Source organism: Cololabis saira, chromosome 20, assembly GCF_033807715.1.
Source record: "Cololabis saira isolate AMF1-May2022 chromosome 20, fColSai1.1, whole genome shotgun sequence".
Classification (NCBI taxonomy): Eukaryota; Metazoa; Chordata; class Actinopteri; order Beloniformes; family Belonidae; genus Cololabis; species Cololabis saira.
The window spans coordinates 38,135,928-38,162,006 of NC_084606.1; the positions used below are offsets into that span (position 1 = coordinate 38,135,928).

The window sequence follows — 26,079 nt, forward strand, 5'->3', positions numbered from 1 at the left end:
CGCATAAGCCGAAAAAATCTCTGACTTCCGGGTTTACTTCCGCATACAGCGGCCCATAGAGCATGCGCAGTTGAGTCACCTCCCATGATGCTCTGGGGCCTCCCATCATGCCCCGGGGCAATGACGCGAGTATTAATATAATATGTATTAAAATAATATATTAATTCATGTATATTATTACATGTATAGCATCACATATATGATTAATGTATTAATATAATATAATTACATAATATATATTAATATAAAACATCCGTGGAATGCACGGACACGGCTGTGACGTCATCCGTGACGTCACGCCCAGAAAGAGACTTTTCTTTGACTCTTCTGGCATTTTTGATAAAACATTTTTGACAGATATAAAGTCCATGACTTAAAAATATAGAATACAAAGATTAGTAATAGCCGGTGATTACAGCTGGAGGTTCCTGTGAACAGTTTTAGAGGCTTCTCTTTTACTATTGCGGTCTATGGGAAAAAAGCTTTCTGGGCCCCATGGGATTTTTGGTTGCAGTACCGCGGCTGGACACTGGAAAAAATCGGCGTGCCTTCTGAGTGGGAGACCCGGGGGCTGGTTCTCCCGTGCCGGCTTCACTGTTGGCTGCAGTACCCCCAACGGCCGTCGTGGTGAAGGGTGGCGCTAGAGAGGAGAGGGGCCTCAAGCTCCTTTAATATGCAGGTGGATGAAACGAGTGCTACTGAACTTTGAATGTTGGAGCTGCACTGAATTCTTGAGTCAATTAAAATTGATGTTAGTTTAATATCACAAGTGATAATTAAAAGTGTCATCGTGTAATTATTGTTGAACCCCGAACACTTACTGCAAAGTAACACCAAACTACAAAGACTCACAAAAAATAACACAAAACTGCCTCAATGTTTGACTTTAATCAATACAGATTCAATGACAAGTTGAGACACTCGACTGCATTTCCCGTGTCAGAGAAGTGACCAGGCCTGTTGAAAGTAGAAGGACCAGTGTGATGGGAATGTGATGGGCGTGTCCACGTGTCACTGTGTCTTCTGTTTGTCCCACTGCTCCGGCGTGAGAGTCTTCTGTTCAAAGGCGTGGATCTCTTTCAGCTCCTCAGCCAGACACGTGTTCACCATCCTGACAACACACACACACACACACACACACACACACACACACACACACACACACACACACACACACACACACACACACACACACACACACACACACACACACACACACACACACACACACACACACACACACACACACACACACACACACACACACACACACACACACACACACACACACACACACACGAAAATGTAAATGTTTGTTTTTTAAATACATTTATGGAATTACTCTGTGTCTATTTGTATTGATTATTCTTTCACTGCAAAAACTCAAAATCTTAACAAGAATATTTGTCTTATTTCTAGTTAAAATGTCTAATTTTTAGTCAAAAGAAATCTCATTACATTTAAGACAAGACTCAAAAACAACCATTTTCACCTGTTTCAAGTAGATTTTCACTTGAAATAAGTAGAAAAATCTGCCAGTGGAACAAGATTTTTTTGCTTGTAATGAGAAGATAAATCTTGTTCCACTGGCAGATTTTTCTACTTATTTCAAGTGAAAATCTACTTGAAACAGGTGAAAATGGTCAAATAACAAGTTATTTTTCCAGTGATGACTCTTGTTTTAAGTGTAATGAGATGTTTTGACTAAAAATGAGACATTTTAACTAGAAATAAGACAAATATTCCTGGTAAGATTTTGAGTTTTTGCAGTGAGCGAGACTGCATTTGAAAAAGTTCCAGTTTTCTTGACCACACAGATCAGCTACATAAACTTCTGTGATGAGTATTTGCTGGGCGTGTTGATTGATACTCTAGTTAAGTTCTGGGACTCGTAACCTTGCCGTACCTTAGCTTCCACTGAATTGACGCCACTGGATCCCTGATCCCTAACCACAGCAGAGCAGAGAAGGTTTACACTTCTGATTAAAGATACTGTACAAATATTATTTATCTTTGGGTGTTGATTTCATTTGATTTAATTTAGCACATATTAAAAAGTCAGTAATACAATTACCATAAAAAAAACAATACAGGACTGTCTCAGAAAATTAGAATATTGTGATTTTCTTGCAATTACAAAAACATAAATGTCATACATTCTGGATTCATTACAAATCAACTGAAATATTGCAAGCCTTTTATTATTTTAATATTGCTGATCATGGCTTACTACGACGGAGTATTAGGGCCAAACTAAGACAAAAAAAAAATTGAAATTATGAGAATAAAGTCATAATAGAATAAAGTCGTAACATTACGAGAATAAAGTCATAATAGAATAAAGTCGTAATATTATGAGAATAAAGTTGTAACATTACGAGAATAAAGTCGTAATAGAATAAAGTCGTAACATTACGAGAATAAAGTCGTAACATTACGAGAATAAAGTCGTAACATTACGAGAATAAAGTGGTAATTCATGAGAATGAAGTCGTAATATTACGAGATATTCTAATTTTTTGAGATAGGATATTTGAGTTTTCTTTAGCTGTAAACCATGATCAGCAATATTAAAATAATAAAAGGCTTGCAATATTTCAGTTGATTTGTAATGAATCCAGAATGTATGACATTTTTGTTTTTGTAATTGCATTACAGAAAATCACAATATTCTAATTTTCTGAGACAGTCCTGTATACGTACATGTACAGTATTTGTGTATGTATATCTCTATTCATTTTGCTGTCATCAGCTTTCCCCCGGACTACCATCCCAAGGAGAAAGCTTTTGTTTCCTTAACTCTTTGAGCTCGACTCTTTTCTTGGATCTTTTTCTGGGTCAATAGTTTTCCTTCCAGTGTGCAGATCAGAGGATCAGTAACGGTCTGAGGGGGATCAGCTCTTTTCCTACTTCCTAATTCAGAATGAAGCTCTACATTCACTAATGAGCCACATGAACACACACCAACAAACAAACAATCAGTTTAATCAGTCCTGTCTCATGATATTATATTATAGTCTCATTTATCCATACTTGACGTATTGCAACATTGTTTGGGGCGTTTCTTATTCTTTGTACCTTAATCAATTATTTTTAATTCAGAAAAGATTTTTGAGAATGATTTCATATTCTACTCATCAAGCACCTTCTGCACCCTTATTTAGAAAATTTAAATTATTATCAGTTTTTTCTATTAATATGTTTCAAACATGCCTGTTTATGTTTAAGTTCATTCATTCCAAACAAGACATTCCAGGCACTTTTCATCATGTTTTTCTGTTATCATCAGATATTCACTCTTAGCGTGTCCTAACTGCATGTGAGCGTCCGACTGTCGCGTCGCACTGCGTGGCATCGGACGCGCTCTGTCCTGAAACACTGAACGCGTTATCGGCCCCACGTTCTACCACCTTCTTTTGATTGACAGCTGAGACTCGCCTTTTATAAGGCTGATTTATGGTTCCGCGTTACACCAACGCAGACCTTACGGCGTAAGGTACGCGGCGCACTCACCGAACGGTGCGCGTCGCCGCGTACCTTACGCCGTAGATTTTACGCGGAACCATAAATCAGCCTTTATTCACCCGCCCGTGCGCTCCTGAAAGAAACTCCTAAATCCTAAACTCCTAAAAACCGAACAATTAATAACGGCGTGTGGTGACGCAAATGAAACAGTGAACAGCGTGGAGTGACCGGCGTGTTCGTGGTGTTAAATGCAGCAAACATGTCAGCATGTCAGATCATTACTGGGATGTGGGGAAAAAGCAGAGGACACGAGAAATCCGGCAGGATCCGGCACAAATTAAGCCCTAATAAGATTAAGATAAGATTCTTATTATATCTATTATCTTATCAGAACCTTCCAGCTCCCTGGCGATCTCCCTCCAGCAGCTGCCACTTTATTGAGGTTCTTGTATTGAAATGACTGTTTCCTACAGCGCTTTCAACTTTTTTTTCAACTTTCAACCGGCTTTCAACGCGAGCGTCGGGAAGAAAATAGAAGCAGGGCCTGCGACAAAAGTCCAGCTCAAAGTAGTATAGACAGTGCAATAAAAATTAAAGCAATGGAACTGTTTTTGACGCTGATGCTCGCTCGCGTTGCATGCAGTGTGGACACGGTGTTATTCAGTTAGAGGTGGGAAGAACTTTCATTTCCCTCTTTGTCTTTTACCTCCAGTCACAAAGACCCCGTCCACACGTAGCCGGATATCTGCGGGTATCTGCTAAACCGGAGATATTTTCCTACGTTTTGACCTGTCATCCACACCAAAACGCAAATAAACGAAGGTTTAAAAAAACTCCGGGCAAAGTGAAGATTTTTGAAAACTCCGTTTATGTAGATGCGTGTAGACACACATAACCGGAGTTTTGCGTTTTCGAACGTCACATTATGCTCCAAAACAACAACAAATCTGCTCTGACGTGCGACTTTTGTTTACTACAGAAATACAGATGATCCAGCATCTGTTCTCTATTTATTAAATAAATGGTCTCTGGTCTTGACCACCGCTTACTGCGTTACACCGACACAGAGGCTACGCCGTAGGGTACGCGGCGACGCACACCCTACGGCGTAGGGACCGCGGAGCCGCGGAGGAGCCGCGGAGGAGCCGCGGAGGAGCCGCGGAGGAGCAGCTTCCCCGGGAGCCGCAGATGATCTACAGGTTAGAATGCTTATGAATGTGGTCGAAAACGCAGATCTTCGGTTACGTGTGGAAGGGTTTTTTTTTAAAACGATGTAATGTGGATGCAAATTTTTTTATAAACGGAGGGGGGGAAATATTCGGATTTAAAAATACCCGGCTACGTGTGGACGGGGTCAAATCCTTTATCAGATTCCATGGCCCTCAACTCTGGAACTCTTTAGATCGGTCTCTTAAGTTTATCATCCTTAAAAATGTTTAGGACCAGCTTGGTGGGGAATCTCTTATCTAGGCTAAATTAATAGGCTATTCTAATTGAAATGAAATTGCCATTTTATGGATATTTTTTGTTTGTTGTGTTTATTGTGTTTTTCTTTATTTCTTTTACCTTTTCTTTTTCCTTTCTTTTCTTTTTCTGTTGATTGATTTGTTTTTGTGATTTTGTATTGAGGGGGAGGATTTTTACTTTTCCTCTCCTGCACAATTATTTGTCCTTGTGTTGTTAATATAATTACTGTTTTATCATTGTGCATATGAATAAATAAATAAAACAAACGGAAGTGAATGTGTGACTGCAGTGGGAGTGTGGGATACCTGTGTCGTTGTAAAAGAGGTTTACCCTCAAACTGGGCCGATACCACGATGACCTTAAAGCTGGCAGCACATCTGTTGGGTGATGTATCCTCCACGTCCTGAAAAACACCAGGCAGATGCTGAAATCCTCCAGATAACCAATCATTTCACTAGATCAGGGCTCGGCAACCCGCGGCTCTAGAGCCGCATGCGGCTCTTTAGCGCCGCCCTAGTGGCTCCTGGAGCTTTTTCAAAAATGTTTGACCCTTTTTTCCTTTTTTTTTCTTCTTTTTTTTCCTTTTGTTTCTTCTATTTTTCTTTTTTTCTTCTATTTTTCCTTATTTTCTCTTTTTTCCTTTCCTTTTTAATCTCGACATTTCGATTTTTGACTTTTTTCTCAAAATTTTGACTTTTTCCTTGACGTTTGGACTTTTTTCTCGACATTTGGACTTTTTTCTCAACATTTCGACTTTTTTCTCAACATTTCGACTTTTTTCTCGACATTTTTACTTTTTTGTCAACATTTCAACTTTTTTCTCGAAGTGCATCATGAAAAAAACAATCTTCCCCCAGTTATAACTAATATAGAAACATGCAGCATGTGTTGTCTTCATTCTAAGGCTGATACAAGACTTTTAATTTTTTGCGGCTCCAGAAATATTAGTTTTTTGTGTTTTTGGTCCAATATGGCTCTAAAACATGTTGGGTTGCCAATCCCTGGTCTAGATGACCAGACAACCCTATGGACATTATTTTAGATTGATGATAGGGCTGGGCGATATGGACCAAAAGTCATATCTAGATATTTTCTAGCTGAATGGCGATACTCGATATATATCTCGATATTTTTTCTGTGCCATAATTGGGGTTTCCCCCAAAGCATTATAGCAGTGTTTCCCAACCCTGGTCCTCGAGGCCCCCCTATCCTGCAGGTTTTAGATGTTTCCCTGCAACAACACACCTGATTCTAATTAATGGTCCTAATTAGCTTGTCACCAAGGTCTGCACAACTCTGTTGATGACACAGGTACTTGTATCACAGTGTGCTGAAGCAGGGAAACATCTAAAACATGCAGGATAGGGGTGCCTCGAGGACCAGGGTTGGGAAACACTGCATTATAGCATAGCATCTCTGTTAGCATCTCTGTTAGCTTCATTTTTTTCTGAGGCAAACCTTTAAAAAAACTGTCAGTTTTAATACAAAGCCTCGTGCCAAATGTCACACAGGTTCCTTTATTAACAGAGGTCTGCACAATATCAACATGTATAAAACAAATGAAATAAAAATAAACTGCCTGCATATATAGAATAAAAATGCTTCTTGAATAAAATAAAACAAATATCCCTTTCCTGCATAACAATTAAATTCAAATACACTGTGCAATTAATACAATGTAGACAGTAACAGGCAGACTTTTCCACTGAGGTTGACAGTTGTGCAAATAACAAAACATTTGTGCAAATCTCAAATAAAACATTCAAGTCAATTTGTCACAAAATAAGCTATATCAAAATCATAAAAGAAAAAGAAATTAAAAAAAATAAATAATTTTTGAAATCGATATTAACGATATTGTCTCGTACCATATCGCGTTGGAAAATATATCGATATATATTAAAATCTCGCCCTAATTGATGATACTGTCTTTGGAAACGTCTTTAGTTGTAAACGTGCATAAAAAAGAAAGCCTTGTAGCACCCTATAATGTAATAATTTCCTATAATGTAATAATTTCCTATAATGTAATAACGCCTGAAAATGTAATAAAATTTGAACTCAATCGAAAATGTAATAAAACCCAATAATGTAATAAAATATCCTGATGGATATTGTAATAACATTTTTACCAACAACTACATTATTACCTTATTACATTATTGGGAATTTATTACATGGTACTCAAAGTCTGCAATTTAACCCAATAGTCATTCTGGTGTTTCAAATCCAGCGTATATAACATTCTTAGATACTTAAAACACAAAATGTAGAACTCTGGACTGAAAATGAACATATATATTACATTATTTGTCAAGTATTACATTATCAGTTTTGGAAAAGAAAAAAAAGACCCAAAAAAAGACTGAAAATGTAATAAATTCCCAATAACGTAATATTACTATAATATTACTATATTACTATATTATATTACTATTATATATTATTATATAATATTACTATAATATTACATTATCGGTAAAAATGTTATTACAATATCAGTCTGGATATTTTATTACATTATTGGTGAAGTTATTACATTATTGGGTTTTATTACATTTTTGATTGAGTTAAGTGCAAATTTTATTACATTTTCAGGCGTTATTACATTTTCAGGAAATGATTACATTATAGGAAATTATTACATTATAGGGTGCTACAAGGCTTGTAAAATAACACTAAGAAGCAGAACCTTTCAATATTTTGCCTTCGTTCTTCGTTGTTGTTAGAAGGGTCAAAAGCTGCTTTTCTTAACCTCAATTGAGACTATTTGACCCGTGTTTGGGTAAATTGGCTATGATTATATCCTTGAATAATGTTTTTTATCTGTGCTTTATTTGTACCAAGGGACTGCAGATGCAAATTAACCTAAGGCTAACTCTGGTGCAATGCATCAAATGTTTTACATTTATGTTTTTAATTGCACATGGTCCCTCTCAAATAAAATGTAAGTAATAATAGTAATAATGCAGAGTGAGGGGTGACAGCTGTCCTAGAGACATGAGCACATTTTTCCACCTCCCTTTTTTTCCTCCTAAAGGTTTTGGATCATGGCATTATAGAGGGGGGTTGTACAGGACTCAGAACATTTGAATATTGTGATCTTCTGTAATGCAATTACAAAAACAAAAATGTCATCCATTCTGGATTCATTACAAATCAACTGAAATATTGCAAGCCTTTTATTATTTTAATATTGCTGATCATGGCTTACAGCTTAAGAAAACTCAAATATCCTATCTCAAAAAATTAGAATATTCTGGGAATCTTAATCTTAAACTGTAAACCATAATCAGCAATATTAAAATAATAAAAGGCTTGCAATATTTCAGTTGATTTGTAATGAATCCAGAATGTATAACATTTATGTTTTTTTAATTGCATTACAGAAAATAAAGAACTTTATAACAATATTCTAATTTTCTGAGACAGTCCTGTAGCTAAAACATCACACTCTCCTGTGTATTTAAAAGAAGGGAAAACAAATGTAATTATACATTTACATCTTTTTTTCCACCTCTGCTTTGTAATGTTATCAATAGGAAAACGCGTGATTCAGGTTGATCGTGCACATAAATCGGGGAGACAATGTAAGAAATAGAAATCACACTTACCACATGCACTGCAGCAAGCTCTTTAATAAGTTTATCCCGGATCTGATCTGCTGTTATTGCCATATCTGACTGAATGTGTCAATATTGTTTCGTTAATAATTGTTTTGTTAAAGCTACTCCACAGCAATGTATTAATGAATCTCTGACTCTATAAGCAGACCGACAGGTTGACACCGTAAATATCAGAATTACTTGTTATATAGGTCTCTTAAAGCACGACTAACTTATTAATTCACAAGTTTTGCTATTGCCAAAGCCTTCTATTCACCACTGCTGCTTTTTCACTCATGCTTTACGTACGCATGCGCCTCATACGTAGTGACGTCACAACTGATCAACAGACTGTCCAATAGAATCACAGCTTTGACAGCTCTCAGCCAATCAGCTGCCGCGGGGCGCGGGCATATGTTTTTAAAGCAGCCAATCATAATATTAGGAGTACCCCGAGAAAGACGAACTAAATAACAATAATACATACTGTGACATTAAAATGTTTTTTTTTTTTTTTCTGGCGGTCATGCCATGCAATTCTATTTAATTTTGCTACATATGAAATAAACTAATTGTAAGAGACCCCATACAGGTATTTTGAGTTCAGTCATATATTTTTAATCAGGCAGTTGCATGGACGGATGCCGTAAACTGTCAACAAAGACTGAACCGATTTGTAATAAAAGTGTTTAGTATAGAGTATTCCGCCACGGTATATTTCTTTAGATATATAATTTCATTATCATTGCAGTGTGTTATGTCCTACCTCAGGGTAAGATAATAGATGGACAGAGACGTTAGTGTCTCCCTGCATAAATACTGTTAATGCTGTGATAATGGTGGTGGAGGTGGAGAGCTTCTATGGCGTCTACATGTTGTACTGCATTAATCCTAAATTTAAAGGACGGATCTATATCGGCTTCACCGTGAACCCCGAGCGCAGGATCGGACAACACAACGCAGGAAGACACCGGGGGGGAGCCAAGCGGACCAGCGGGAGAGGACCGTGGTAGGAATAATAATAATAATTATTAATAATAATAATTAATAATAATAGGACTAGCGGGAGAGGACCGTGGTGAGAATAATAATAATAATAATAATAATAATAATAATAATAATAATAATAATAATAATAATAATAATAATAATAATAATGGTAACCTGTTGTTTAAATGTTTGTTTCAGCGGGAGAGGACCATGGTAATAATAATAATAATAATAATAATGGTAACCCAGCACTTCTGATGTTTAAACATAGGTGGATAGAGGAGCCAAAAATGTACTCAAGCAAAAGTACTGTTACTTCAGAATAATATGACTCAAGTAGAAGTAAAAAGTAGTCATCCAAATAATTACTTGAGTAAAAGTAAAAAGTACTTGGTGAAAAAACTACTCAAGTACTGAGTAACTGTTGAGTAACGACTGATTTATTTTTTTAACACAACCATTCAAACAGACAAAAGTACAAAATAATCATCTTCAGGCAAATTAAAGCAATAAAATTAATTAGAATTAATAAAAAATATCTTAAATTAAAATAATCTTAAAGTAAATTCAAGTACTTTAATACATAATAAAATAAATTACAGAATAAAAAAATAAATTAAGCACAAGTAGCACAAAATTTCAAGCCTTTGTACTTAGAACTAGAACAACATGAACTCATAGAAACTCTGTGTGTGTTTGAGTCTGTGTAAATGTGACAAAACATGCAAAAACAAACATTTATACCAAAGAATCACCCAGTGATGTCATGAGATTGACGCGTACGCGGATAAAAGGGATAAAAGAAAAGTAACAGCTCAACGTAGCCTAATGTAGCGGAGGAAGAGGAACAGTTTCTTCTTCACAAATCTACTCAAGTAAAAGTAAAAAGTATAGTGATTCAAAACTACTCCTAAAAGTACAACATTTCCCTAAACTTACTCAAGTAAATGTAACGGAGTAAATGTAACGGAATAAATGTAACTCGTTACTACCACCTCTGTGTTTAAATGTTTGTTTCGGTACATCTGTAACCGAAAGGGTGTAGGTAGAAGCAAGACTTATATATACCTCCCCCTTTTACTGATACCTTACATTGGTTACAGAAAATACAAAAGAGCAAAGATCAAGACTTTGAAATGAATTATCAGTAAACTCAAATATCCTATCATAGCAAAATAAAGAAGGCACAGAGCTCAAAACCCAAAAATAACTTCAATTTCCCATCATAGCAAAAATAAATAGCACATGGCTCAAAACCCAAAATAAACGTAAATTTCCCTTCACAGCAAAAATAAAAAATAGCGCATAGCTCAAAACCTCCAAAATAAACTTAAATTTCCCATCATAGCAAAAATAACCATAACAAGAAATTACGTAATTTTTATTTTTTGTGATCAAATGTTTTTATTTATCTTTCATGATTTTCTTATTATAAACGGTGGCATCCACAATGATGTTAAACAAACATTAACACATATTCTCTCTTTTTTTTTTTTAAATTATGTACAACATGATTTGATATTTCCAGGACAGTTGTTCCAGATGTTCACCCCTTTGACAGATACACAGTGATTTTTTACATTGGGTCTTCGGTTTTTCAAATACCGGTAATAAAGTTCCTCTCATGTTGTATCTGGTCTCTCATTTGAAACAGATTCTGGACATGTGGAGGTACAAGTTTGTTTCTGGTTTTGTATATGGTTTGTACACTGCAAAAACCAAAAATCTTAACAAGAATATTTGTCTTATTTCTAGTTAAAATGTCAACTTTTTAGTAAAAAAAAAACCTCATTACACTTAAAGCAAGCCTCATCACTGGAAAAAACAACAATTTTCACCTGTGTCAAGTAAATTTTCACTTGAAATAAGTAGAAAAATCTGCCAGTGGAACAAGATTTTTTTGCTTGTAATAAGATAAATCTTATCCCACTGGCAGATATTTCTACTTCTACTAAATAGGTGAAAATTGTCAAAAAAAAAGTTATTTTTCTTGTTTTAAGTGCAATGAGATTTTCTGACTAAAAATGAGACATTTGAACTAGAAAGAGAGTAAGATTTTGAGTTATTGCAGTGTATTGTAATATAATCAACTAAGTCATTGAATTTCAGAATTTTTAAGCAGATGAATAGTGGGTTGGTCGACTCACAGAAAGGTTTTTTACTGATGATTCTTATGGCTTTGTTTTGTAATAAAAATATTGGATTGGTATTTGTCTTATAAGTGTTTCCCCAGACCTCAATGCAGTATGTCATATATGCTATCAATGAGTAATATAAAGTGATTAATGCATTTTGAGAGAGGAAACCTTTAGCTTGGAACAGAATTGCAATGGATTTTGACATTTTAGATTTAACTTACGGTATGCTGTCTTCTGTTCAATAATGGTCTTTTGCAGTTAAAAAAAAAACGAAAGAAAACAAAGTCCTTTTGGAATCCCTTTTGACATGAAGTGCATGTGTTTGTCTTGGTTAGGGAGATGGTCCTCATTATTCATGGCTTTCCCTCTGACATCGCAGCCCTGAGGGTAAGTATCATTCACCCTGGATTGAAATGAGAAACTGTTTTATCTTGAATTGTGTCTAAAACCAATGCAAAAGTTGATCAGTCATCAAAAGTTATGATGTACGGTATGTTACTAGATGGCGCCCTTACTCTATATGGTACGGTACCCTATTGTATTGTTTTACAAGGTTTACAGTAGGTTCAGGGATGAAAAAGGTTTACGCGGCATGACTGAATAAATATTCGGCTCCTTAGTACCGCCCTAGTGGCTCCTGGGGCTTTTTCAAAAATGTTTGACCTTTTCTTTCCTTTTTTCTTCTTTTTCTTCTTTTTTTCCTTTTTCTTCTTTTTTTCCTTTTTTTTCTTCTCTTTTTTTCTTCTTTTTTTCCTCTTTTCTTCTTTTTCCTTTCCTTTTTAATCTCAACATTTGGACTTTTTTTCTCAACATTTGGACTTTTTTTCTCAACATTTGGACTTTTTTCTCGACATTTTGACTTTTTTCTCGACATTTCGACTTTTTTCTCGACATTTTGACTTTTTTTTCAACATTTGGACTTTTTCTCAACATTTGGACTTTTTTTCTCAACATTTGGACTTTTTTCTCAACATTTGGACTTTTTTCTCAACATTTGGACTTTTTTCTCAACATTTTGACTTTTATTTTCAACATTTCGACTTTCTCAACATTTCGACTTTTCTCAACATTTCGACTTTTTTTCTCAACATTTCGGCTTTTTTCTCGACATTTCAAATTTTTTCTCAAAATGCATAATGAAAATAACAATCTTCCCCCAGTTCTAACTAATATAGATACATGCAGCAAGTGTTGCCTTCATTCTAAGGCTTATACAAGACTTTTCATTTTTTGCTGCTCCTTTTTCTTCTTTTTTTCCTTTTTTTTCTTCTCTTTTTTTCTTCTTTTTTTCCTCTTTTCTTCTTTTTCCTTTCCTTTTTAATCTCAACATTTGGACTTTTTTTCTCAACATTTGGACTTTTTTCTCGACATTTCGACTTTTTTCTCGACATTTCGACTTTTTTCTCGACATTTTGACTTTTTTTTCAACATTTTGACTTTTTCTCAACATTTCGACTTTTTTCTCAACATTTCAACTTTTTTCTCGCCATTTTGACTTTTTTTCCGACATTTCGACTTTTTCTCAACATTTGGACTTTTTTTCTCAACATTTGGACTTTTTTTCTCAACATTTGGACTTTTTTCTCAACATTTTGACTTTTTTCTCAACATTTTGACTTTTTTCTCGACATTTTGACTTTTATTTTCAACATTTCGACTTTCTCAACATTTCGACTTTTTTCTCAACATTTCGACTTTTTTTCTCAACATTTCGGCTTTTTTCTCGACATTTCAAATTTTTTCTCAAAATGCATAATGAAAATAACAATCTTCCCCCAGTTCTAACTAATATAGAAACATGCAGCATGTGTTGCCTTCATTCTAAGGCTTATACAAGACTTTTCATTTTTTGCTGCTCCAGACATATTAGTTTTTTGTGTTTTTGGTCCAATACGGCTCTTTCAAGGTTTTGGGTTGCCGTCCCCTGGTCTAAAGTAACCCAGGGCCTTGTTTCTGCTGGTCTAAAGTAACCCAGGGCCTTGTTTCTGCTGGTCTAAAGTAACACAGGACCTTGTTTCTGCTGGTCTAAAGTAACACAGGGCCTTGTTTCTGCTGGTCTAAAGTAACACAGGGCCTTGTTTCTGCTGGTCTAAAGTAACACAGGGCCTTGTTTCTGCTGGTCTAAAGTAACACAGGGCCTTGTTTCTGCTGGTCTAAAGTAACACAGGACCTTGTTTCTGCTGGTCTAAAGTAACCCAGGGCCTTGTTTCTGCTGGTCTAAAGTAACCCAGGGCCTTGTTTCTGCTGGTCTAAAGAACCCAGGGCCTTGTTTCTGCTGGTCTAAAGTAACCCAGGGCCTTGTTTCTGCTGGTCTAAAGTAACACAGGGCCTTGTTTCTGCTGGTCTAAAGTAACAGGGCCTTGTTTCTGCTGGTCTAAAGCAGGGCCTTGTTTCTGCTGGTCTAACCCAGGGCCTTGTTTCTGCTGGTCTAAAGTAACCCAGGGCCTTGTTTCTGCTGGTCTAAAGTAACCCAGGGCCTTGTTTCTGCTGGTCTAAAGTAACACAGGGCCTTGTTTCTGCTGGTCTAAAGCAGGGCCTTGTTTCTGCTGGTGTAAAGTAACACAGGGCCTTGTTTCTGCTGGTCTAAAGTAACCCAGGGCCTTGTTTCTGCTGGTCTAAAGTAACACAGGGCCTTGTTTCTGCTGGTCTAAAGTAACCCAGGGCCTTGTTTCTGCTGGTCTAAAGTAACCCAGGGCCTTGTTTCTGCTGGTCTAAAGTAACCCAGGGCCTTGTTTCTGCTGGTCTAAAGTAACACAGGGCCTTGTTTCTGCTGGTCTAAAGTAACCCAGGGCCTTGTTTCTGCTGGTCTAACCCAGGGCCTTGTTTCTGCTGGTCTAAAGTAACACAGGGCCTTGTTTCTGCTGGTCTAAAGCAGGGCCTTGTTTCTGCTGGTCTAAAGTAACACAGGGCCTTGTTTCTGCTGGTCTAAAGTAACACAGGGCCTTGTTTCTGCTGGTCTAAAGTAACCCAGGGCCTTGTTTCTGCTGGTCTAACCCAGGGCCTTGTTTCTGCTGGTCTAAAGCAGGGCCTTGTTTCTGCTGGTCTAAAGTAACACAGGGCCTTGTTTCTGCTGGTCTAAAGTAACCCAGGGCCTTGTTTCTGCTGGTCTAAAGTAACACAGGGCCTTGTTTCTGCTGGTCTAAAGTAACACAGGGCCTTGTTTCTGCTGGTCTAAAGCAGGGCCTTGTTTCTGCTGGTCTAAAGTAACACAGGGCCTTGTTTCTGCTGGTCTAAAGTAACACAGGGCCTTGTTTCTGCTGGTCTAACCCAGGGCCTTGTTTCTGCTGGTCTAAAGTAACCCAGGACCTTGTTTCTGCTGGTCTAAAGCAGGGCCTTGTTTCTGCTGGTCTAAAGAACCCAGGGCCTTGTTTCTGCTGGTCTAAAGAACCCAGGGCCTTGTTTCTGCTGGTCTAAAGTAACAGGGCCTTGTTTCTGCTGGTCTAAAGTAACCCAGGGCCTTGTTTCTGCTGGTCTAAAGTAACACAGGGCCTTGTTTCTGCTGGTGTAAAGAACCCAGGGCCTTGTTTCTGCTGGTCTAAAGTAACACAGGGCCTTGTTTCTGCTGGTCTAAAGAACCCAGGGCCTTGTTTCTGCTGGTCTAAAGTAACCCAGGACCTTGTTTCTGCTGGTCTAAAGTAACCCAGGGCCTTGTTTCTGCTGGTCTAAAGTAACCCAGGGCCTTGTTTCTGCTGGTCTAAAGTAACCCAGGGCCTTGTTTCTGCTGGTCTAAAGTAACCCAGGGCCTTGTTTCTGCTGGTCTAAAGTAACACAGGGCCTTGTTTCTGCTGGTCTAAAGTAACACAGGGCCTTGTTTCTGCTGGTCTAAAGTAACACAGGGCCTTGTTTCTGCTGGTCTAAAGTAACACAGGGCCTTGTTTCTGCTGGTCTAAAGTAACCCAGGGCCTTGTTTCTGCTGGTCTAAAGCAGGGCCTTGTTTCTGCTGGTCTAAAGCAGGGCCTTGTTTCTGCTGGTCTAAAGTAACACAGGGCCTTGTTTCTGCTGGTCTAAAGCAGGGCCTTGTTTCTGCTGGTCTAAAGTAACAGGGCCTTGTTTCTGCTGGTCTAAAGTAACACAGGGCCTTGTTTCTGCTGGTCTAAAGCAGGGCCTTGTTTCTGCTGGTCTAAAGTAACAGGGCCTTGTTTCTGCTGGTCTAAAGTAACACAGGGCCTTGTTTCTGCTGGTCTAAAGTAACACAGGGCCTTGTTTCTGCTGGTCTAAAGTAACAGGGCCTTGTTTCTGCTGGTCTAAAGCAGGGCCTTGTTTCTGCTGGTCTAAAGTAACCCAGGACCTTGTTTCTGCTGGTCTAAAGCAGGGCCTTGTTTCTGCTGGTCTAAAGTAACCCAGGGCCTTGTTTCTGCTGGTCTAAAGTAACTCAGGGCCTTGTTTCTGCTGGTCTAAAGTAACACAGGGCCTTGTTTCTGCTGGTCTAAAGTAACCCAGGGCCTTGTTTCTGCTGGTCTAAAGTAACACAGGGCCTTGTTTCTGCTGGTCTAAAGTAACCCAGGGCCTTGTTTCTGCTGGTCTAAAGAACCCAGGGCCTTGTTTCTGCTGGTCTAAAGTAACCCAGGACCTTGTTTCTGCTGGTCTAAAGTAACCCAGGGCCTTGTTTCTGCTGGTCTAAAGTAACCCAGGGCCTTGTTTCTGCTGGTCTAAAGAACCCAGGGCCTTGTTTCTGCTGGTCTAAAGTAACCCAGGGCCTTGTTTCTGCTGGTCTAAAGTAACCCAGGGCCTTGTTTCTGCTGGTGTAAAGTAACACAGGGCCTTGTTTCTGCTGGTCTAAAGCAGGGCCTTGTTTCTGCTGGTCTAAAGTAACCCAGGGCCTTGTTTCTGCTGGTCTAAAGTAACCCAGGGCCTTGTTTCTGCTGGTCTAAAGTAACCCAGGGCCTTGTTTCTGCTGGTCTAAAGCAGGGCCTTGTTTCTGCTGGTCTAAAGCAGGGCCTTGTTTCTGCTGGTCTAAAGTAACACAGGGCCTTGTTTCTGCTGGTCTAAAGTAACACAGGGCCTTGTTTCTGCTGGTCTAAAGTAACCCAGGGCCTTGTTTCTGCTGTTTCTCAGTTTGAGTGGGCGTGGCAGCATCCCCACTCCTCCAGACGGCTCCCCCACGTGTCCCGGCGGTCCAGGAAAGAGTCCAGCCTGCAGTTCCACTGGCGCGTGGTGTCCAACATGCTGCGGGCGGAGCCCTGGAGCCGGCTGCCGCTCACCGCCCGCTGGCTCAAGCAGGAGTACCGGATGGACTTCCAGCCCGGCCTGCAGCCGCCCCTGCACATCCCCGTCTCCTTCGGCAGCGTCAGGGCCAAGAAGAAGCTGCCGCTGGAGCCTGCACCGGAGGAAGAGACCATGTCCACGTGTTTCATCTGCAAAGGCCTAGTAAAGGTAGTTGGAAAAGCACCAATGTGCTACTTTAGTCATCTTGATTCTGTTTATGTATACATTCTGAAAACAAGATGTCTTAACCCTTGTGCTGTATTTGGGTCAAGGGAGGGGGAAGGGAGAAAAGGAGGAATGAAGGAAGGGAGAAAAGATGGTAAGAAGGAAGGAAGTAGGAAAGGGAGTAAGGAAGGGAGGAAAGATGGAAGGAAGGGAGAAAGGAGAAAAGAAGGAAGGAAGTAGGAAAGGGAGTAAGGAAGGGAGGAAGTAGGAAAGAGAGGAAGGAAGGGAGGAATGGAAGGAAGGAAGAAAGGAGAAAAGAAGGAAGAAAGTAGGAAAGGGAGTGAGGAAGGGAGGAAAGATGGAAGGAAGGGAGGAATGGAAGGAAGGGAGAAAGGAGAAAAGAAGGAAGGAAGTAGGGAAGGGAGGAAAGAAGGAAGGGAGTAGGAAAGGGAGTAAGGAAGGGAGAAAAGATGGAAGGGAAGAAAGAAGGAAGTGAGGAAGAAAGGAGAAAAGAAGGAATGAAGGAAGTAGGAAAGGGAGTAAGGAAGGGAGGATGGAAGGGAGGAAAGAAGGGAGGAATGGAAGGAAGGGAGAAAGGAGAAAAGAAGGAAGGAAGTAGGAAAGGGAGTAAGGAAGGGAGGAAAGATGGAAGGAAGGGAGGGAGAAAGGAATGGAGAAAAGGAAAGAAAGAAGGGAGGGAAGAAGGAAGGAATGGATAAAATAAGGAAAAGCAAAGAAGGTAATAAAAGAACGAATGACGGAAGGGAGGTATGAAGAAAAAGGAGGAAAAGAGGAAAGGGAGAAGGAAGGAGAGAGCAGGAGGAAAGAAGGATAGAAGAATTGGGTCATTGTGACCCAAAGACAGCACAAGGGTTAAGTGTCTAAGGCCTCATTTCTACTGCAGACTTACATATATTTTCAGTTTGGATCAGATGAGATCCAGTCATTTACATGTCTGTGTGTTTATAAGTGAACCCCAGCCGATAGCTGAACATATTTAGCTACATGTATGTAATGAAAACAGTCATGACATTGCCATGACAAGCTAAAGCTTTATTTTAAAGATATTCTCGTGCCAATCAGAGGATAGATTTAGAAATGACGGTTTATAAAGAGTAGCCTCTCCCTGGAACATGTCGTTAGAAGTAACAAAAAAACCTAATCATCCCATGTGCATCGTCTTTATTCGTCTCTTTTTCTTATTATGTAGAGACAAAATCACTGATATGAGACAAAGCTACTTTAATTAACAGATTACTATTTTGCTTTGTAAAATATACTTTTATAAAGAAAGTAGGGCTGCAGCTATCGAATATTTTGGTGATCGATTATTCTATCAAATATTCCATCGATTAATTGAGTAATTGGACTAAAAGTTACTTTTGCTTAATCAAAGCCCAATTATAAATAAACAATAGAAAACAAGACAGAACAATTTGTTTCTTTTATGAGAATAATTGACATTTATTTACATACTATGCATAACTGATTTTTTCCAAGTATCAAAAGTAAAGCATATTCTTAAACACTGCTTTTAAATTGTACGAGTCATACACCATGTGGACCGTGGCCTTTTTTATTATTTTTATATTTTTTTTTAATTTATTTTTAATTTGAAATAAACCCACACCTTTGACATTTTCTTTCTCTTCCTCTTATTACTTGCGCTTTGCTGCATTTTCTCTACACGTTACCAAAAGCGCGGCGCCGTCTGCTTCAGCTTTATAAGGGACACACGTGTGTTAGCACGTTGTTACACTAAAAAGAACCAGCGCGAAACGTGAAGTTTAAATGTATTTTTTATTTAAACGAGGCTTCGAGGACGAGGAAATTCCTTGATCATTTTTTTTAATCGAGTTACTCGAGGAATCATTGCGGCCCTAAAAGAAAGATTGTTTCAATTAGGGATGGGCGGTATGGACTAAAAAATGTATCACGATAATTTCTGGCATTTATCCCGATAACGATAAAAATTACGATAAAAAAATACCAATTCAACTCCACCTTTGTAACTATAAATCTATCTCTCTCTCAGATCCTCCATGTTTGTTACACAAAAACCTCATCAACGGGAATTTATCCTTTCTTTCTTTCTTTCTTTCTTTCTTTCTTTCTTTCTTCTTTCTTTCTTTCTTTCTTTCTTTCTTTCTTTCTTTCTTTCTTTCTTTCTTTCTTTCTTTCTTTCTTTCTTTCTTTCTTTCTTTCTTTCTTTCTTTCTTTCCTTCCTTCCTTCTTTTTCCCTTCCTCCCTTCCTTCCTTCTTTCTTTCTTTCATGCTCATATCTTTCCTTTCTTTCCTTCTTTTTTCCTTTCTTTCTTTCTTTCTTTCTTTCTTTCTTTCTTTCTTTCTTTCTTTCTTTCTTTCTTTCTTTCTTTCTTTCCTTCCTTTCTTCCTTCTTTTTTCCCTTCCTTCCTTCTTTCCTCCTGCTCTCTCCTTCCTTCCTTCCTTCCTTCCTTCCTTCCTTCCTTCCTTCCTTCCTTCCTTCCTTCCTTCCTTCCTTCCTTCCTTCCTTCCTTCCTTCCTTCCTTCCTTCCTTCCTTCCTTCCATAAATCAGTTTTACACAAAAACGTCATCAACAGGAATTTATCATTTTTACCGTGAGATACAAATTCTTATTGTGAGTAATTTTTTTGACGGTTTATCGTGAACGGTAAAATATCACCCATTCCTAGTTTCAATGAATGGCCTTTTCCTGATTAAGTAAAGGTAAAATAAGACGCTTCACAGACACAAAGATAACATTGAGATCAAGAAATCCCATGATCACACGCAACTCCTGCTCCCTTTCATTTCTTTCCATTGACTTTCCATCAATATTGTTGGATAATATCTCAGTGAGAGCATTGAAAGTCCTGGACAAACAGGTTTCTGGACTGGTACAAGTCTGGACTTTCCTTTGGAGAAACAGCTGATAATCCGATCCTGACGAGCTGTGTGTGTCCTCTCCTCCACAGGTTTCAGAGAGGCTGCTCTGTTTCCATCCGTCCTGCGGGATGAGCAGTCACCTGATCTGCCTGGCCAGATCCTTCCTGAAGGTGGAGCCGCTGCAGCTGCTGCCGGTGGAGGGAGAGTGTCCGTCCTGCCGCCGCTCTCTCCTGTGGGGGAGCCTGGTCCGGCAGAAACACGGCTGCCTGGGAGACCTGGAGGAGGAGAAGATGTCTGCAGCCCAGGTGATCAGGAAAATATACAGGACTGTCTCCGAAAATTAGAATATTGTGATAAAGTCCTTTATTTTCTGTAATGCAAAAATGTCATACATTCTGGATTCATTACAAATCAACTGAAATATTGCAAGCCTTTTATTATTTTAATATTGATGATCATGGCTTACAGCTTAAGAAAACTCAAATATCCTATCTCAAAAAATTAGAATATTCTGGGAATCTTAATCTTAACCTGTAAGCCATAATCAGCAATATTAAAATAATAAAAGACTTGCAATATTTCAGTTGATTTGTAATGAATCCAGAATGTATGACATTTTTGTTTTTTTAATTGCATTACAGAAAATAAAGAACTTTATCACAATATTCTAATTTTCTGAGACAGTCCTGTAGACCAATTTCCAACCTTCCATTTGTATCTAAAATTCTGGAAAAGGCCGTTTCAAGCCAGTTATGTGACTATTTGTATAGAAATGATCTGTTTGAAGTCTTTCAGTCAGTAAGTAAGTAAGTAAAGTTTATTTATATAGCACCTTTGACAGATATAAAATCACAAAGTTCTTTAAATTAAAAGAAAGCACACAAATTAAAAAGAAAAGATACCAATAGTATACATATATAAAAGCCTAGATAAAAGTAACAAGGTACAGAAAACAGCACTGGGCTGGCATGTTAAAAACATAGCTGCAAAGCACAATTAAAAACATAGCAGCCACGCAGAGACACAATAAATGAACGGTTAACCAAAAGCCTGTCTGAATAAAAACGTTTTCAGCTGCTTCATAAAGCCTTCACAAGAGTCTAGAGAACGCAGTTGTGAAGGGAGAGCATTCCATAGTTTTGGCGCAACAGCTTGAAAAGCACGGTCACCTCTGGATTTATAATGGGTTTGAGGGACAGACAGTAACGATTGGTGTGCTGATCTAAGACCCGATTTGGCGCAGAAGGTAGGAGGAGGTCAGCGATGTATTGTGGTGTTTGGCCATGCAAAGCTCTGAAAGTTAGCACCAGTATTTTAAAATGGATGCAAAATTTAATGGGAAGCCAGTGAAGAGAGGATAAAATTGGAGTGATGTGTGTTCTCTTATTACTACTAGTTAAAAGCTGGGCTGCTGCATTCTGGACAGTTTGGAGACGATTTAAGGAGGTCTGATTTAAACGGGTAAAAAGAGAATTACAATAATCTAAGCGAGAAATGTTATTATTATGCTGAGCACAGGCACTTAAAGACCCCATATATTGTTTTATGTTTGGGATATGATTTTCAGGAGCGACTATAAGGGCTTCTGTTTTGTCTGAATTTAATTGAAGACAGTTATCAACCATCCAAATCTTAATTGCATCCAAACAGTTGTTTAAAATGGACAATTGGTTAAAATCGTTTGGTTTAAAGGAGCTTGAGGCAGGATTTATGAAAAGAATTCGTATATGTTTTAAGTTTTCTAGTAATAATGTCAGATGAAGTGTTCCAAACCAAAAAGAATGATCCCTCTAGTGTATCTCTCCGTTGCCTTGAACAGGCTGTGTGCTGCAAAATGTGCTGCAATTCAGTCCCGAATTTCCCGCGCTGTCCTGTGGATGTGACGTCACATGACGCTGCATGCACGTTCTCCCCGTTCTCCCGTGCCGGCTTCACTGTTGGCTGCAGTACCCCCAACGGCCGTCGTGGTGAAGGGTGGCGCTAGAGAGTCTCATTTCTTAAAAGGAGCCTCATGCTCCTTTAAAAGAACAATATAACTGGATGTCATCAGCGTAAAAATGATAAGAGATGCCACTAAAGCCGCTAATAATCTGTCCAAGAGGCAGCATATATAGGGAGAACAGCATGGGACCCAGAACAGAACCCTGTGGGACACCACATAACAGAGGCGCTGTGTTTGACATGAACTAGCCCACAGAGACTGAGAAACTTCTGTCAGCAAGATATGATTTAAACCAATATAAGGCAGTCCCAGAAATACCAACCGACAGATTAAGCCTATCTAAGAGAATAGCATGATCGACGATAGTCAGTCAGGGTTCAGAATGCATCATAGCACAAAGACAGCACTGGTTCCAGTCACGAATGACCTTCTTATGGCCTCAGATATGGGATTAGTGTCCATACTGGTTCTACTGGACCTCAGATAAGAGATTAGTGGCCATACTGGTTCTAGTGGACCTCAGATAAGGGATTATTTTCCGACATTTCGACTTTTTTCTCAACATTTCGACTTTTTTTCTCGACATTTTGACTTTTTTCTCGACATTTCGCCTTTCGCCATTTACCTTCATTCTAAGGCTTGTACAAGACTTTTCATTTTTTGTGGCTCCAGACATTTTTGGTTTTTGTGTTTTTGGTCCAATACGGCTCTTTCAACATTTGTGGTTGCCGACCGCTGGGCTAGATTGATACCCCCTAACCCTCGTTATGTCCACTAGCCCTAGATGCCAAGAGGAATTGGGACACCACTATCCTCACGGGAACATGCAAAACTTAGGGGTAGTGCTGAAAAGTAGGACAAGGGAAGCCGGATGAAGCCGGATGAAACAGAACCGTTAGTTAAACTTCAGGCATGTCTTAGGGACATCAAGGACTGGATGTCCAGAAATTTCTTGCTTCTAAATTCAGATAAAACAGAGGTTATCATTCTTGGTCCAGAGCATCTTAGGAAGGGATTAGATGGTGTTGCGATGGCTTCCAGTGCAACTGTGAGAAACCTTGGTGTTGTTTTCGATCAGGATTTGTCATTTAAACCATATGTCAATCAGGTTTGTAAAATAGCATTTTTCCATCTCCGTAATATTGCAAAAATTAGGAAAATCCTCTCGCAGAGTGATGCAGAAAAACTAGTTCATGCGTTTGTATCTTCTAGACTAGATTACTGTAATGTGTTGTTAGCAGGATGTCCAAGTAATTTGCTGAATAGGCTCCAGCTGATCCAGAATGCAGCAGCACGAGTGCTGACAGGAATTAGCAGGAGAGACCACGTCTCTCCAGTGTTAGCGTCGCTCCATTGGCTACCTGTAAAATTCAGAATCCAATTTAAAATTTTATTACTTGTGTATAAAGTCCAAAACGGCTTAGCTCCGCAGTATTTACAAGATTTGATAGTGCCTTATGTTCCTAACTAATTGCTCGGGGGTTTATGTTCTGGGTCTGTGGAAAGATCCTACAGACAACTTCTGTTGTAATATATAAATATAAAATGAAAAGAGTCCTAGGGCCGGATTCACCAATATGTTCTTAAGAATGATCTTAAGAAATGTATTAAGATCTAAGGTCACGTTTCCACATAGTCGGGTATTTACAAAAACGGATATTTCCCCCTCTACGTTTTGAAAAATCCCATCATTTCCAGGAACCTGCATAAATATCTGTTAAGGTGCTATGAGCAGCCAAACCTACAGGGGGCAGTGTAACGAGAAGATAAAGTCATGCTAGCCAATCAGAATCCTGGAAAAAAACATCAACAAATGACGAGTAACTTCCAGTTACTTCCAAGATGAACGAGAGTCTTTCGTTTGGAGTGACAGAGAAGTGGAGTTACTTTTAAGTGTGACGTTAGAATATAAAACAGGTAAAATACAAGAAAATATTGACGGTTACAAACTAATTGTAAACACAGGTGTCACTCATGACGCTGGTGACGTTTCTGTCTCATAATGTGACGTTCTGAAGACTAAATGTCCGTTTCTCTCTGTTTACAAGCAAACGTGAAGACGGAGTTTTTGCAAAGCTCCACTTTGGCCGGAGTTTTCAGAAATGATGGTTTTTGGAGACTTTGAGCTTCTTTTTCGTGTAAACGAACGGACAAAACGCATGAAAACACCACCGTTTTTACTACGTGTAAACGGGGCCTAAAATTAACAAGTTCATAAGAAAGTTCTTAAGTGAAATTCTTCAATATTTTCTTAAGAACCATCTTAAGAACTGTCATTTCTTACGAATTTCTTATTTTTCCTACTTAAGAACTTCTTAAAATATGTCATTGCATTGCACGCGCCAACAAACAACATTTATATATATATATATATATATATATATATATATATATATATGTGTATATATATATATATATATATATATATATACACACACAGGTAGTTTGGTCTTAACCGTCAGTCACTCACTAAACATGGAGAAGGAGAAAAAGAGATGCAGGAACTTTTTGAGGTTATGGTGGATGAGATTAATGTGAGAAAAAAAATACTATTGGTGAAAATTACTAATAATTAACTACCACGCTAACTAACTTGCTAACAAACAGTTAACAGGCTCTTTGTCTCAAACTATGACCTACTAGTCTAAACTTGTCTAAAATGTGTTGAAAAAGGTGATATTAGAGTCTTATTATTATTATTATTATTATTATTACCTTTTCACAGAAGACATTTTAAGACAGGTCAAGGTTGTCTTAAAGTTAAGAAAAAAGTCAAGAACAAATTTGAGAACTTTTATTTTAAGAATACCATTTATTCTTAAGTTTTTTATTATTTTAATATTGCTGATCATGGCTTACAGCTTAAAGGAGCTTGAGGCCGGATTGTGGCAGGATTTATGAAAAAAATGCGTATACATTTTAAGTTTTCTAGTAATAATGTCAGATGAAGCGTTCCAAACCAAAAAGAATGAGCCTCTAGTGTATCTCTCCGTTGCCTTGAACAGGCTGTGTGCTGCAAAATGTGCTGCAATTCGGTCCCGAATTTCCCGCGCTGTCCTGCAGATGTGACGTCACCAGACCTTTAAAGGAGCATGAGGCTCCTTTTAAGAAATGGGACTCTCTAGCGCCACCCTTCACCACGATGGCCGTCGGGGGTACTGCAGCCAACAGTGAAGCCGGCACGGGAGAACGGGGAGAACGCACATGCAGCGTCATGTGACGTCACATCCGCAGCCCAGCGTGGGAAATTTGGGCCCGAATTGCAGCACATTTTGCAGCAACAGCCTGTTCAAGGCAAAGGAGAGATACACTAGAGGAATCATTCTTTTTGGTTTGGAACGCTTCATCTGACATTATTACTAGAAAACTTAAAACGTATACGCATCTTTTTCATAAATCCTGCCTCAATCCTGCCTCAAGCTCCTTTAAGAACATATTGGTGAATCCGTTCCCTGGTTTGTAACATGATCTGATCGTCCACAGAGCCACTGGGCAGACGAGCTGCTGCTGTGAAGGAACGGAGGCCAGAGACGTGGATTTATTCAACAACAGCATCGCCAGAAAACCCCGAGGATTGTGGGTAGAGGTGTCTGTCAGCCTTAATGAGAAGATACTGAAACGTCCCTTTTTAAATTACCTGAATTATGTATTTTAAATGTTTCAAGGAAAATGTGGAAAAAAAAAAACTATTTTTATGCTTTTGGTAACAAACAAGTGTTTTCATTCATCTTAATGTATTAATAAGAATCTTGTTTTCTGCTTCGCCAGGAAAAATGTTGATGTTTTTAATCATATTGCTTGTATGTTCATATTTCATTGCCTTGTCCTGCAGGGTTGTTTTTGTCTTATTTATTAACGTATGTGAGACTTAATTTCACGATGGATGTAATTTTATCTTATGATAAACAGAATAAAACTGAACTTAAACTGACAAAACAAACAAAACGTAACTTTTTTGTCTACACTTGTACTACAAAAGTCCCAACGTATTTTGTGTGTGTGTGTCTGTCTGTCTGTCTGTCTGTGTGTGTGTGTGTGTGTGTGTGTGTGTGTGTGTGTGTGTGTGTGTGTGTGTGTGTGTGTGTTATATATATTACAGCTTAAGAAAACTCAAATGTCCTATCTAAAAAAATGTGAATATTCTGGGAATCTTAATCTTAAACTGTAAACCATAATCAGCAATATTAAAATAATAAAAGGCTTGCAATATTTCAGTTGATTTGTAATGAATCCAGA

The 26,079-nt window shown here is 38.4% G+C and overlaps 2 protein-coding genes across 2 annotated transcripts; one reads left to right on the forward strand and one right to left on the reverse strand.

The window, feature by feature from the left end:
* Positions 1-875: 875 nt before the first annotated feature.
* On the reverse strand, positions 876-8,841 carry zgc:112271 (uncharacterized protein LOC553698 homolog). The gene is made up of 3 exons (XM_061710100.1): positions 8,547-8,841; positions 5,238-5,335; positions 876-1,111 (listed from the first exon to the last, which is right to left on the reverse strand). The coding sequence occupies exons 1-3, from the start codon at positions 8,607-8,609 to the stop codon at positions 1,012-1,014; spliced, it is 261 nt and encodes an 86-aa protein (XP_061566084.1). The 5' UTR covers positions 8,610-8,841; the 3' UTR covers positions 876-1,011.
* Positions 8,842-9,142: 301 nt separating this feature from the next.
* Positions 9,143-25,842, forward strand: slx1b (SLX1 homolog B, structure-specific endonuclease subunit). The gene is made up of 5 exons (XM_061709964.1): positions 9,143-9,546; positions 12,001-12,052; positions 16,721-17,038; positions 19,991-20,206; positions 25,327-25,842. Exons 1-5 carry the CDS (start codon positions 9,374-9,376, stop codon positions 25,354-25,356), a joined length of 789 nt encoding a protein of 262 aa, XP_061565948.1. The 5' UTR covers positions 9,143-9,373; the 3' UTR covers positions 25,357-25,842.
* Positions 25,843-26,079: the final 237 nt, after the last annotated feature.

Bases quoted from the DNA above. Each gene is read 5' to 3' on its own strand.
- zgc:112271 (XM_061710100.1), bottom strand. From the start codon at position 8,609: ATGGCAATAACAGCAGATCAGATCCGGGATAAACTTATTAAAGAGCTT. The intron at 5,336-8,546 runs GTAAGTGTGATT...GGTGTTTTTCAG, and splicing joins AGCTTGCTGCAGTGCATGTG to GACGTGGAGGATACATCACC. The intron at 1,112-5,237 runs GTATCCCACACT...GTGTGTTGTCAG, and splicing joins CCTCTTTTACAACGACACAG to GATGGTGAACACGTGTCTGG.
- slx1b (XM_061709964.1), top strand. From the start codon at position 9,374: ATGGTGGTGGAGGTGGAGAGCTTCTATGGCGTCTACATGTTGTACTGC. The intron at 9,547-12,000 runs GTAGGAATAATA...TGTCTTGGTTAG, and splicing joins ACCAGCGGGAGAGGACCGTG to GGAGATGGTCCTCATTATTC. The intron at 12,053-16,720 runs GTAAGTATCATT...GCTGTTTCTCAG, and splicing joins CTGACATCGCAGCCCTGAGG to TTTGAGTGGGCGTGGCAGCA.